The sequence below is a fragment of the Sturnus vulgaris genome, chromosome 3 (assembly GCF_052056855.1).
Source record: "Sturnus vulgaris isolate bStuVul1 chromosome 3, bStuVul1.hap1, whole genome shotgun sequence".
Classification (NCBI taxonomy): Eukaryota; Metazoa; Chordata; class Aves; order Passeriformes; family Sturnidae; genus Sturnus; species Sturnus vulgaris.
The window spans coordinates 112,983,586-112,996,824 of NC_142245.1; the positions used below are offsets into that span (position 1 = coordinate 112,983,586).

General features: G+C 40.5%; 1 protein-coding gene across 5 annotated transcripts in view; it reads left to right on the plus strand.

The window, feature by feature from the left end:
• Positions 1 to 13,239, plus strand: part of KIF13B (kinesin family member 13B) — a 118,106-nt gene that overhangs the window by 55,663 nt on the left and 49,204 nt on the right. For 4 of the 5 annotated variants that reach the window (XM_014886489.2, XM_088162569.1, XM_088162568.1 and 1 more), the window contains 4 exons: positions 3,594 to 3,806; positions 7,461 to 7,571; positions 10,593 to 10,727; positions 12,733 to 12,863. In XM_014886489.2, the coding sequence (XP_014741975.2) occupies positions 3,594 to 3,806; positions 7,461 to 7,571; positions 10,593 to 10,727; positions 12,733 to 12,863 (590 nt within the window). Of the gene's footprint in view, positions 1 to 3,593; positions 3,807 to 7,460; positions 7,572 to 10,142; positions 10,490 to 10,592; positions 10,728 to 12,732; positions 12,864 to 13,239 lie in introns of those variants that run through there. The other variant, XM_088162571.1, reaches the window with a different exon arrangement.

Below are 13,239 nucleotides of genomic sequence, written 5' to 3' on the forward strand. Positions count from 1 at the left end.
TCTAATTTAATTGTTAAGATATTCTACTTTGGTCAGGAGAGTATAATTGCAGAGCATTTTCCTGGTTTACAGTCTGAGAAACAGGTCAGGAGACTTCAGAGATGGTGTTCATGTGAAATGAGCAGTTAAATAATTTTCTGAATTGTTAAATATGAGATTAATATATGTCAAATTCATTTTTTTTCCCCTTGTGCTCTCTTTAGTTGTTATCCAGGAGCAACTGAGATACTTATTAGAAAGAAATAATCTGAGAAGAAACTGATTTGTAGCATCACCAGCCTTTCTTTGTCCTCTTACTTTTTGTAGGTGCTCTGGCTACATTTTCTTGCCTTGGCTTCCCTACCCTTTCTTAGCAATGTTTTTAGGTGTTGTTTAAATTTCACATCCCTGGGATTTAACTGCACATGTGGAAAGAAGAAGACAAAGTGACTTGTAGGTTGTACAAAAGTGTGGAGATTAAAAAAAAACTAACACATGTTTTCTTGCAGAAATTTGAAAACAAAGTTGATTTCAGTGCTTAAGTAAAACAAAATCCAAGCTCTCTTGACACACAAACGTTCATTTTTTCTCAGTGCTCCCTTTTAATGAACCTTTTAGCATGACTTATGAAATGATTTATCCCTAACAGGTATGGACATCAAATAGCCAAGTAAAAATCTAAATGGCACAACACAAACAGTGTCTGAGTGAAACAAATCCTCATGGCACAATGTTCTTGCACTGAGGCTTTTTCAGTGTTTAAATACATTTTTACCTCTCTATATTTACACTCAGTTTTTGCTCTCATTCATAAGAAACAAGTGATTTTTTTTTTTTGGCTCTCTGCAATGATGGCAACCAAGCCACTGCTCAGCTTCACTTCTCCCCAGTGCTCTCAAGGTTCCTGATGTGGCTGCAGCAGGGTGGAAACCTCCCTCATGAATTTCCAGCCTGGCTGCAATTAGTTCTGCTGCTCCATTTCTAAACAAATGCAGGGAGCAGACTGCAATTCCTGTTCAGCACCTGTCTGAGGCATTGTGGCCACCGTGCCTGGGACTCCACTTTTGTTCTGCCTCCTTTCAGGCAAACCCTCTTTGTGTCCAACATCAGCCACTTTAATGGCAACAAAAGGGTTTTGGGGGCTTTTGGGGTTTTTTTAACAAACAAGTTCTCATTGAAGCTTTGTTTTGAAAGGGGGAAAATTTAAACTTTTTTTTTTTTTTTTTTAAATTAGAGATCAAAGGAGGGATTTATTCATTTAAAGAGAAGCCATGAGATGGTGGGCTGTCCTTTCTCCCTGGTTTTCAACTTTTAATTATGATACCAAAGCAGATTAAATGTGTTCTAAGTGCAGGAATATCTGTCATACAGTGTCTCTCCCCACATCTAAATCAGTTCAGGAGACCTCAAGATCTGACACTTTTTGCTTAATTTTGTTGAGGATTTTAGACTAAAGTGTCAGGTGAAAAATATCATTGCTTGAGCAATGGCATCAGCTTATGTGCAGGGAGCAAAAGAGTTTTGTCAGTTCTGTAACTTCTTGTTTTAATCAAATTATTTTGGCACAAACATTTCTTGTTTTCCCACCTTAATCAGAAGCCTGATGGCTGCTGTTAAAAACATCATTTCTGAGCTCTACATTTGGAGTTGTTTTCACAGTAATCTTGCTGCTAGAGGAGAAAAAGCTAGTTAATTCTTAGAAATAACTGATTTATTTCCATTCTAACACATGCAAGCCCAGCCTTGTCAGACTCGTTTACAGACTCTCTTCATTAATTAGAGGCTGATATCCTATTTTTTCACCTTTCTTGCTTATCATTAAAGAAACCAGTGAAATCAGCACATGGGTTTTATACATGAAACTTTATGAGACAGTCTGGCATTGGGCTTGAATTGCTACCAGAGGGACTTTGCCCAGTTTATAGTGGGTGTATTGTGGGTTCTGGTGTATCACTGTTACAGTGTTCTCAGCTGCCTTTACAGCAGAGCTGTAATTCAAATAATGAATTCATCCTATTTTGGAGCTAATTAGTGCAGTGAAAGACATTCCCAAAGTGCAAACCTTTAAGTTTGGATTTGGGAGGGGAGTACCTGGCCAGCTCCCTGCCAAACTTCAGCTTTTGATACAGAAGAGGGATTGCAGTTGCAGGGTGTCATTCCTAATTCCAGGAAATCCCATGGAATGATTCATTAGTGCTCCTGTTAGTCTTAAAGTTTTAAGTTAAAAAACATTTCTGTGGTACAGAGGGAACCCTCCCAAGCCATGGATTAATTTGGAGTAAACATTGGCTAATCCTTGGATGAGAAGAGTCACGGTGAGATCAGTCAGAAATCTGTTCTTTGGCACTGATTTCTGTATAAACACACTGACCTGCATGTGCTGATTGTGTTGTACACTGTAAATATAGAGAGATTTATGTTTCATATGAGCTCCATGCCCTTTTGCATGACCAGAGACAGCCAAGTGCTGCCAGCAGCCTGACTGCTGTCAAACTGGTTTAGGCATCATTCAACCAAAAAGAAGAGTCTTGGGGAAATATTAAAGGGGCATTTTAATGATTGCTGGGGAAAGCTCCACGTGTGCTTTGGAACTGAAATGGTTTGACAAGCAGCTAATGCAGTCAGATTGTTCTAATGGCAATGCCTGACCTACATTTCGTGGGTTATTGAAGATGAAAATTAGGAGCGTGGTTTGTCTCAGAAAGAGATACTGGGTAAAAAACAAACAAACAAAACCCACCCCAAAATTCCAAACAGACCAAAGAAACCAAAGTGCCAAACAGAAGAAAAAAATCTGCTACACCATTCAAACCAGAGTATTTTATCTTTAGATATCTATATTTGGTCTAAATTGTAAACCATAATCTTATGGTCCATAAAAAGATGGATTCCACGAAAGAAGGATTCATTCCTTCCTGGAATCCATCCTTCCTGGAATCCATCCTTCCTAGAATCCTTCCTTCCTTCCTGGAATCCATCCTTGTTTCCTTCCTTGTTTCCTTCATTTCTTGTTTCCTTCCTTCCTTGTTTCCATCCTTGTTTCCTTCCTTGTTTCCTTAATTTCTTGTTTCCTTCCTTCCTTGTTTCCTTGTTTCACGCCCTTCTTCTCTCACAGCCCAATTCCAGGAGGGTAATTCCTGATGTAACTCAGTTTAGATTTGTGAGCTGTGCCAGTGGGAGGAAAGGAAGGGTCCCATTCTGAATGTTTATAGGAATAAAATCAGTTGTATTGTTTATGAAGAGATATTTCAGTAATTTATTTCTTGAAGACATCTCTGGTCTTTAGAATGAGATCATCTGAATTCATCGTGGTTTTGCCTGAGCTCCCTCAGTAGCATCTGAGAAGTTCAGTGCTGAAGTGTTTACATTTCTGGTTTGTAAAGCAGAAAACACAGAAAGAAACCTTTGAAGCCTTTACCAGACCCTGTAAAGCCCCAAAACAGAGCCTTTTTTTCATTCCTGTCCAAAAATGTCCAAAGCCAAGAATGACGTTCCCTGAACGAGCTTTCAAAACCGAACACTCCAAATCACGGCTTTTTCTTAACATACACATCTTAAACCCATCAAACCAAAACAAAAAATGATGATTTTTTTTTTAAACATCAACCTTCCAGGACAGCTTGGGTGGCAACAGCAAGACAGCCATGGTGGCCACGGTGAGCCCTGCTGCCGACAACTACGACGAGACGCTGTCGACGCTGCGCTACGCGGACAGAGCCAAGAACATCGTCAACCACGCCGTGGTCAACGAGGACCCCAACGCCCGAATCATCCGTGAGCTCCGGGAGGAGGTGGAGAAGCTGAGGGAGCAGCTCACCAAGGCTGAGGTAACCAAAATGGGAGCTTTGGAATTTCCCCCTTGAACCCTTCGCGGCTCTCCGAAAGGAATTCCGTGCAGGAACGTTGGCGGGGGGATGTTTTTCATCTTCTTTCATATCGGTTTTTTTTTCCCCCCGTATCTTGACATTCCGTTGGATTGGAATGGAATGGTTTGCTCAGGGAGGTGGTGGAGTCAGCATCCCTGCTGGATGTGTTTAAAAAAAGACTGAATGTGACACTCGGTGCCATGGTTGAGGTATTAGGGCATGGGTTGGACTCTATGATCTTGAAAGTCTCTTCCAACCCAGTGATTCTGTGAATTCTGTGATTCATTGACACATTGAACACCTTGTTGAGCATTTTTGGTTTTACTCTGTGATGCAGAGGACATGGAGAAATGGATAGTCCCAGTTAAGGCTGGGTGATTTCTAGGCAGAGCTCTACCAATACATTACAAGAATTCATCGTGACCACATCCTGTGAGATGTGACTTCAGTTAAATAAAGTTTTCTTGCTTGTTTCCAGCTGTGGAATCTCTTACAGGCACTAGGCAATCTCTCTCTACAAATCCCTCTCTTCTACAAGGGAAGTTGTAGCCAGGTGGGGTCAGTCTCTTCTCCCAGACAACCAGTGGCAGCATGAGAGGACACAGCCTTAAGCTGCCCCAGGGGAAATTTAGGCTGGATATTAGGAAAAAATTCTTCACAGGAGTGATTAAACATTGGAACAGGCTGCCCAAGGAGGTGGTGGAGTCACCATCTCTGGACATGTTTAAAAGAAGACTGGATGTGGCACTCAGTCCCATGGATTAGTTAAGGTGGTGTTGGGTCATAGGTTGGACCCAAGGTCTTTCCCAGCCTATTCTGTGATTTCTTCCACAGTGAAATTTCAAGAGAAACCTGGTTTAAATGTTATATGAAGGCCAAGAATTACTGTAATTCTGAGTTCTGTTCCCAAAGGGACAAAGCAATGGTGATGTAATCCCTGTGGTTTGCACTTCAGAAAAATTATGATTACAGCATTTGCATCACGAGGTATGCAGGGAATGCTGGCTGTGATACTGCAAATGACTTGTGGATTTTGGACTCTCCTCATTTGAGCTGCTTAATATCCTAAGCATCCACTGGGTGTATTATTAGTTTCTTTAAGGTATCTCAAGTTAAATATCTTAATATTAAATATCTAAAAACTCCTCTAAAATATCAAGCACAGACTTAACAGTACTGTTGAGAGTTGCAAGTAATCCCCGTTTGTTTTATTTTTTAGCATTACTCCCAAAATAATGGCAGCTGTCCAAAGTAATGAAGTAATGTTTCCTAAGGATGAAATAATAAATATTTCCTTTCCCAAGTATTAAAATCCCACCCTAGTTGTCATCCCAGTGGCATTGACAAAGAGCAGTGAAAAACCAGAGCAATTTGCTGTTAAGAGGCTGCACAGTAAAGGTCAAACCCCACACTCACAGCCTTGTGCTCTTTTCAGTTCATTACATTTGTTGCCCATCTAATTGTTCTTACAGAAATGTGCATAAATAACTTCCTGAAGTGAACAAAAGCACTGACTCATTATGACAGGTTACATTTTCAAAGCTCATTTCCAGATATAGAAGTTGTCAAGTTGTGGGTTTGGGTTTTTTTTACCTTTTGGTGTCAGTGTCCTTTTCTTTCCCAAAGAGCCAGAACAGAACATGACAGATGACTTTCCCCTCACAGAGTATGGAATTATCCTCTTTACCCCTTTCCTTTTATAATCCATGCATTTTGGTCTTTTTTTTTTTTTTTTAATTGGAATTCACATCGTGTTTTAATTTATCTGTGCCATGGCCACCATCTTGTCCCTCCTGGGAATTCACCTGCTTCCAGCAGAGAAGCATCCTGTGGGTTGGGATCAGGCTGAGCCCATTTCTTTAGGATTTATTTGGGCATTGTAGGGAATGAGGAGAATTACTCAGGTCATTTTACAACTGAAATATGTGAAAATGTTCACTAATTATCCAAAGAAATGGACAAATTAAACCTTGAGAGTATCTGGGCTTTGTCATTATGCCTTGGAAGTGTCAACTCTTTTGCACTGATCATGGTTTTTCTGGCATTATGAATTTTTGTTTGGGAAATTGTCTTGGCTTCACTTCCCTTGCTGTGTGGAATTCATAGAATCATGGAGTGGTTTGGGCTGGAAGGGACCTCAAAGCTCATCCCATCCAACCCCTGCCATGGGCAGGGACACCTCCCACTATCCCAGGTTGCTCCAAGCCCCATCCAACCTGGCCTTGGACACTTCCAGGGATCCAGGGGCAGCCACAGCTTCTCTGGGAATTCTATTCCAGGGCCTCCCCACCCTCCCAGGGAACAATTCCTTCCCAATATCCCATCCATCCCTGCCCTCTGGCAGTGGGAAGCCATTCCTCCTTGTCCCTCCAGACTCTTGTCCAAAGTCCTTCTCCTTTTTACCCCATATTTAGGTGTTTAAAGCAGAAGAAATCCACACAGGACACATCAGCTGACATTTCCTAGACTGTTGTGTCTTGAGGCAGAGGAAACTCCTTTCTTAAAACAGGATTTTCCAATCCTGGCACTTGCTCCTTTTCCTGAAGGAACTGCAGTGTAATGAGGCCTCTCTTTGATCTGGATTCCTCTGAGAAGTTTTGGGTTTGTGGTGAGGGAATGTCTGATGCTGGAGGATGATGCTCCCATTGTTTAATTGGCATTGCTTAAATGCCAACCAGCCAAACCCATGTTCCTCATTAACAGTAATGAAATAATGACATGAGGAAGTCCACAGGCTTTTTGAAACAGGTTAGTAGGAGGTGGAAGTTTAAAAACCATGGAATAGTTTGAGTTGGAAAGGACCTTTAAAAGCTCTTCTAGACCAACCCCTTGCCATGGGACACCTTCCACTATCCCAGGCTGCTCCAAGCCCCATCCCTGGACATTTCAGGGACAGGGGGATGCTGATACCTTTTCAATTTTTGGGGGCCATGGGAATATGTTCTTATTTTTAAGGTAGTCCTTGTTTGAAACATGGGCCTTTGAATATTTCATCTAACAAAATCAGAGCTGTGGCCAATTAGCAAGAAAATGGAATTCTAGTGTCCAGAAGCACGTTGTAAAGTTTCCTTTGATACTCACTCTGTAAACTGCATGTAGAAATGCAGAGGTGCATAACCAGAAGAGCTGCATTGTTCCTCTAGAAAAAATATTGCACACATCATTTAAAAATGAGCAGTAAAAATATTTTGGTGGTGTGGCAGTTTGCTGAGATGTGTGGTGTCATTTTGAGGGTTTGACAGCTGAGGGGACATAGGCAGAGCAGCAGGATCTTTAAAAATGAAACTGTTTTTGATATGAGTCACTTGGGATGTGGAAATAAAATTAGTTTGTGTATATCTTTGTGCAAATCTGCCAGTATCATGTAATTGGTTTGTGTTGAAGCACATAAACTCCATGTTAACATCTGTATTTGAAACTAATTAAAAGAACTTTCTGGTGGATTCTGCCTTTACGTGCAATGTGTGTTTTAAAGACCCCTTTTACTTACTGCAAAGTGTGCCTTGAAAAATGAGTCATGTTGCCTTTATTCCCCCATCTGTGTGGCTGCAGAGGGAAAAAAAAAACACAAAGCACAACAAGCTTTTCTTGTTTCATTTGCTTTCATTCCTGCAGGCTATGAAATCACCAGAATTGAAAGAACGATTGGAGGAATCAGAAAAGTTGATTCAGGAGATGACCGTGACCTGGGAAGAAAAATTGAGAAAAACTGAAGAGATAGCTCAGGTTTGCAGCTTTCTTTCCTCCTTCCCTGCCCCCAGTTTTTATGAAAAATAGGTTTGTTTTCTTTGTCTGTCAGTTCATAGAGGTTGTCTGAGTCTCTCCCCACATTTATGGGTAAGTAGGTCAAGCTTGCTGCCCTTTTGAAAAGCTTCACTTAATTCCTGTGATAGATGGGTGCCTCCCAGATTACCACTCCAGTGACAATAATAAATTGTCACTGTATGCAAATGGAGAAGTTATTTAAAAAAAAAATAATAATCCACGGGTGAGAGGATTACAGGGGTTTTTATATTCTTCAGGCAGTAAAAATTGTGATGAGGGAGCATTGAGAGCATTCAGTGCAAGGTTATGGACTGAGTGCCTCAATGCACCAGGCAAAGGGCATTCAGAATGTTAAAAAATAGAACTCTTGAGGATCTCTGTGTGTTTTAATAGCTCCTAAACTGATATTTAGGGCCTCACACCATAACTGGAGATGATTACATTGGAAAAATGATGCAAGTCACCACGGTTATTGCATGACACTCCTGGCTCTTCCCACACAAATGCTGATGTGTATATTTGCAGAAGGGAGCTTTGGAGGGGGAGGACTGTTGGGAGGTGATGAATAGTGTGTAATAAATAAAGGGAGAAGGGAGCCTCTGGTACAAAGCCCTCTTGTAGATGCCACAATCAGAATAGACTGTGTTGACTTTGGTTTTAAAGATCCATTGTAAGAAGTGCTGCCTGTGACTATGAGGGCTTCCTGCTTTTCACTGCAATTCCTCCCTGTGTATAAGGGTGGAAAAAAAATAGAAAATAATAATAGTAAAAAAATCCTGCTCTTATCCTACACAATAGTTTCTAGGCATTGGATGTATGAGGACATTGAAAAACTGAAGTAATGGACTCAGCTCTCCAGACTAAATGTGCTTTGATGTTTGCATGTTGCTGCTTTAGCTCTCCACCTTTCTGTCCCTAAATTCCCAGCCTGGTAGGATGTTTCATAGCTGGGAGTTCCATGAGCCTTGAAAAAGGGATGTTTTTTCCAGAGGAGAGATAAGGATGAGTGTTTGTGCAGCACAGGCTGTTTCAGGACTGTTTGGAATCAGTGGAAGCCACTCTTGTCACTCCCCTCCTCACCTGGACAGGGAAGAGAAGATGTCACAGAAAGCTCCTGGGTCAAGATAAGGACAGGGAGAAATCATTCACCAATTACTGTCATGGACAAAACTGATTTGACTGGGGAAAATGAGTTTGTTACCAATTAGATCAGAGTAGAGTAATGAGAAATAAAAACTAAATCTTAAAACACCTTCTCTCATCTCCTCTTCTCCTTTTTTCCCAGGCTCAACTTCACTCCTGGTTTTCTACTTCCTACCCCCAAGTGGGACAGGGATATAGGGAAAAGGGGCTGTACTCTGTTCTCAACGTTGTCTTTGTTGCTTTTTCGTGTGTCAGGGTGGAGAGATATTTGTAAATCTTTGAGGAAAGGATGATTCCTAATAGAGAGCAAGGACCATCAAAGAGGCATCAATAAGAATTCAAAGCCTTTAACACCAGCCACAGGAACAGGCAATTTTTCACATTTGCAGTGAGCATTTGACATACTTTTAATGTTTGGTTTTTTTTTTCAATGTTTAAGTTAATTAACATTAGGTCTTGAGAAAAAATTAACAGGAACTGGCTCTTTTTGTCTCAGTTAATCCTATGAGATTCACATTGTGGGCCAAGTTGTCCTTAGGGCAAGATGTGCTTTATCTCTGTAGATAAAAAGGATTTTTGTGAACTTCAGAGCCTGGCACTGATGATCGGAAGAGAGATCTTTGACATCACGCTGCAGTTTCTCCTCTGTTCTTTGTTTTCCCTCTCTCACACACACACACACATGACTTTTCCTTACAAGGACATTATGTTGGGTTCGTAAGCCTGTGGGGAGACAGGGAACAGAAAAATCAAGAGCAAGTTGTGCTATTTTTTTGCAATTTTAATCTTGATTAGACCTGGTAAAACTGAGCAGAGAGTGATCCTGAATATTGTGACATTCTCAGTTTCTAAATATAAAGCACACTGATAGGTAAAGATAAACATTCCAGGATTATTCCTACATTATCTAATGTGATATTTTTAAAAGTCTCAGCAGCACATGGAAAGAAAGCACTGTAGGTCTCTTCTATGTTTTTTTTTTACTTATTAGTTTCAGCCTCTCCTGTTTCTATTTCTTCCAGTAATCCTATGAGAACTCTCCCGTATTTATTTCTTTTTTTTTTTTTTTGCTATTGCAGACGGTGAGTCTCACTTCAGTTTCTCTCTGATCCTGGGAACAATCCTCAACTTTTTTATCCCAGTGAATTTTTTCTGTAGAAGAATCCCTTTCTGTTCCTAAGTCAGAAATGTTTAATGTTCTTCTTTCACTGCTCTGGTCTCACCCAAACCCTTCCCTTTGAGAGATGTACATTTCTGCACAGTAATGCTTTGTTGGGCATTTCTATGAAGTCTTTTGACAAGAACAAAACACCATCCAAAATGCTGCTATTCTTGTTCAGCAGGAAGTGTTCTTTGCATTACTTAAATAGCAGGTTGCCAGTTTTTTGTCATTTTGATTGCTCTGGAACAAAGGATAGACATGGAGCTTGGCTTGGCAAGGATTTAACTTAACTTGTTGCTTTTTAGCTCGAAAGGGAGAATAAAGGGCTCTAGAGATGGCTTTGTGGTAGCATTTTGCTGTTCCAGTGAGGTCATGGAGAAGCTCTGCAGTGCTGCAGGAGGCTGCTCCCTGCTGCTTTCAATTCCCACTGGGAATATGGGAACGCATGGCACCAAAGCTCCGAGAGCAGAGGGGCCAGGACAGGAGGAATCACAGACACCCCTGCTCAGAGCTTGGGACAACTGAGGCTTCTGTGCCTCACCTGTTGCAGAAGGAAGAGTTTCCTGTTCTAGAAGTATCAATCCATCATTTCTGCCTGCTGGCATCAAAAGATGGGAATGGATTTCCGAAGGGTTGTGCATCAATTCCCATAAATTTTGATGGCTGCTCTCTTACAGGAGCGTCAGAAACAGCTGGAAAGCCTTGGCATATCCCTGCAGTCCTCTGGAATTAAAGTTGGGGATAATAAGTGTTTCCTGGTTAATTTGAATGCAGATCCAGCTCTCAATGAACTCCTGGTGTACTATTTAAAGGTAAAAATTTATTTTTGTATATGCAAGTTCTTTAATGTCAGAAGTGGACCTCTTAATTCATTCATTTGGCAGAGGTGTACTTGGAGAGTTTTATAAAACTATAAATCTGAAAATATTATGAGTTTTATGAGTACAACCTTTTTATTTCAACTGTAATTCTTGGAAAAGTTTTGGGATTTGATGTTTTTGTTCGTTTTGGTTTTCTTTGGCGTTTTTAAAAAAGAAATTCAGATGCTTTCTTTTTGAGAAGTCATCTCCTGTTCTGGGATGAGGGTTTTTTTTATGTAAACTTTCACAGATTTTTAACCCTGAAATTGTTCTATATGAAGGTTGGGCATATCAGTAGTGAGCTTTTCCATGTGTAGTCTAAATTCTGGCTGCTGTCTTCAGTTTATGAAATGTATTTTTAATCCTCTTCGTGCAAATTGCCAGCAGTGAAAAACAAGTTCTGTTCTGCCTCAGCACTTCTGATGTGCACTCCCTGTTTCTGATATTAACCATCAAACACATGATGTGACCTTTGGACCCTGTGCTGAAATATTTGGGCAGTTTATTGTGGTTTTTACTAATTGTAGTTTTTACTAATTGTAGATGGGGACTCAGGAGGTCAACCATTTTAAAGTCACATCTTGAAGTGCAAGTTCTAAAAATTTCACAGCAAACGTCAGTGGTTTTGAGCTTCACATTAAATCATTCTCCTCCCTTTGAAGTGGGGTAGTTACTCTCAAAACAGCCACAAAATCGGCAATTAGGCTGAAAGATGGTTTTGGTTTAGTCAGTTTTAGGAAATATGTGATCCTCTTTTATATCAGCCATCGTGGCTTTGCAGTATCTCAATAGAAACAAGGCAAAACACTTTTTCCATGTTATTTCTGCTAAAAAAAAAAACACATTAAAAAGGAGAAAAGAGCTGAGGTTTTAGGAGAGGTTGACTCTTTCCCAGACAACTTGCACATAAATGTCCAGAGTGTGACTCAGCTGCTAAATCACTGACAGATACTGGGACAGATCCCACTTTCTCCCAATGGTCACTGGGAACAAGGAAAAGTCTCAGGTGGTTCTGTGCTGTTTTCCTTTTCTAAGGAAAAATTGGGGTACATTTTATCTCCTTTAATTAGTCTTTATTATTTTTTTTTAATAACTCAGATTTGTCTTGCTCCTGGGAAATTTTGGTATAAAAATCCCCATGCTTTGAAATTATTAAGATAAAATTACTTGAAGCTGTTTTTCCTAAAATCCTGAGATTTAACTCTCTTGTTCCTCAGAATATTTGCCCACATTCTCTCTGAGCTGTGTGTGTGCTCCAGGTCCTTCAAGTACTGAAGAACAACCTGAACTGACCTGCCTAAACTGTTATATCTGTTATTCCTGAAAAATTGCTTGGAGATGCCTTAAAAAAGAGATTTTTATCCCAAAAGGGGGATCCAGCCCTGGCAGTGTTGGAGTCCCCATCCCTGGAGGGATTTAAAAGCTGTGTGGATGTGGCACTTGGGGACATGGGGCAGTGGTGGCCTTGGTGATGCTTGGGGGGGTGGTTGGATGGTTTTAAAGTGATTTTTCCAACCTCAGCAATTTTATGTGTGGGGTGATCCTTCAAATCTCCCCATACCTTGAGTATCCAGGAATTTCCTGATGTAGGTGGAACTTCCATAATCACCATGGATCTGCCACTGTGAGCCTCCCTTAATTCCTGCCTGGAATCCTTTATTCCTTTGGCTTCTACAACATTCTGAGGCACTGAATTCCTCCATTAAATCATAAAATTCTCTTCATTTTCAATTCAACATTTTCATGTTTTAACTTTTGCCTGTAAACTTCCCTGCTTCTTGTTGTGGTAAGACAAAGCTTTTATTTGCTTCTCTTTTTCCCCTCTAAGGGAATTATTGAACAGCTGTGAAATTTTGGGGACCAGATGATACAACACACCCAGAAGGAGAATGGGTGAATTAGACCCAGTGAACCTCTGCAATGCAGTGTTAACATGTGAATTTAAATTTTTCTCCAGGAGCACACGTTGATAGGCTCAGACAATTCTCAAGATATCCAGCTGTGTGGAATGGGAATTCTTCCTGAGCACTGCATCATAGACATCACCCCAGAAGGCCAGGTTATGCTGACCCCTCAAAAAAATACCAGGTGAAAGAATAAAATGCAGCCACAGCTGTTTGATAGTTGTCATTTTATCCAGTATTTTATGATTAATGGTGAAAAAGATACTTGGAAAACAAACTTCTCTATCTCCTTCATAGTAAGAAGAAAAATCCTGCTTCTTGTATGCTGCTTTTACATTTTAATTGTCACCTGTTCCTCTGTAAACTCATGTTCCATTCCAGTGAGACTTCTCTCAGGGAGGGGGTTTGTAGCCCAAATTTTCAAAGAGAAGATGAGTAAATTGCATGTGCTTTCAGCAAGCAGATACTCACTGATTTGCAGCTGTGTAGATGTAACTCCTATCAAAATTTGAATTAATTTTCTAGGGAATCTGTTGATATGCAAAGAGCTGCTGAAGCAT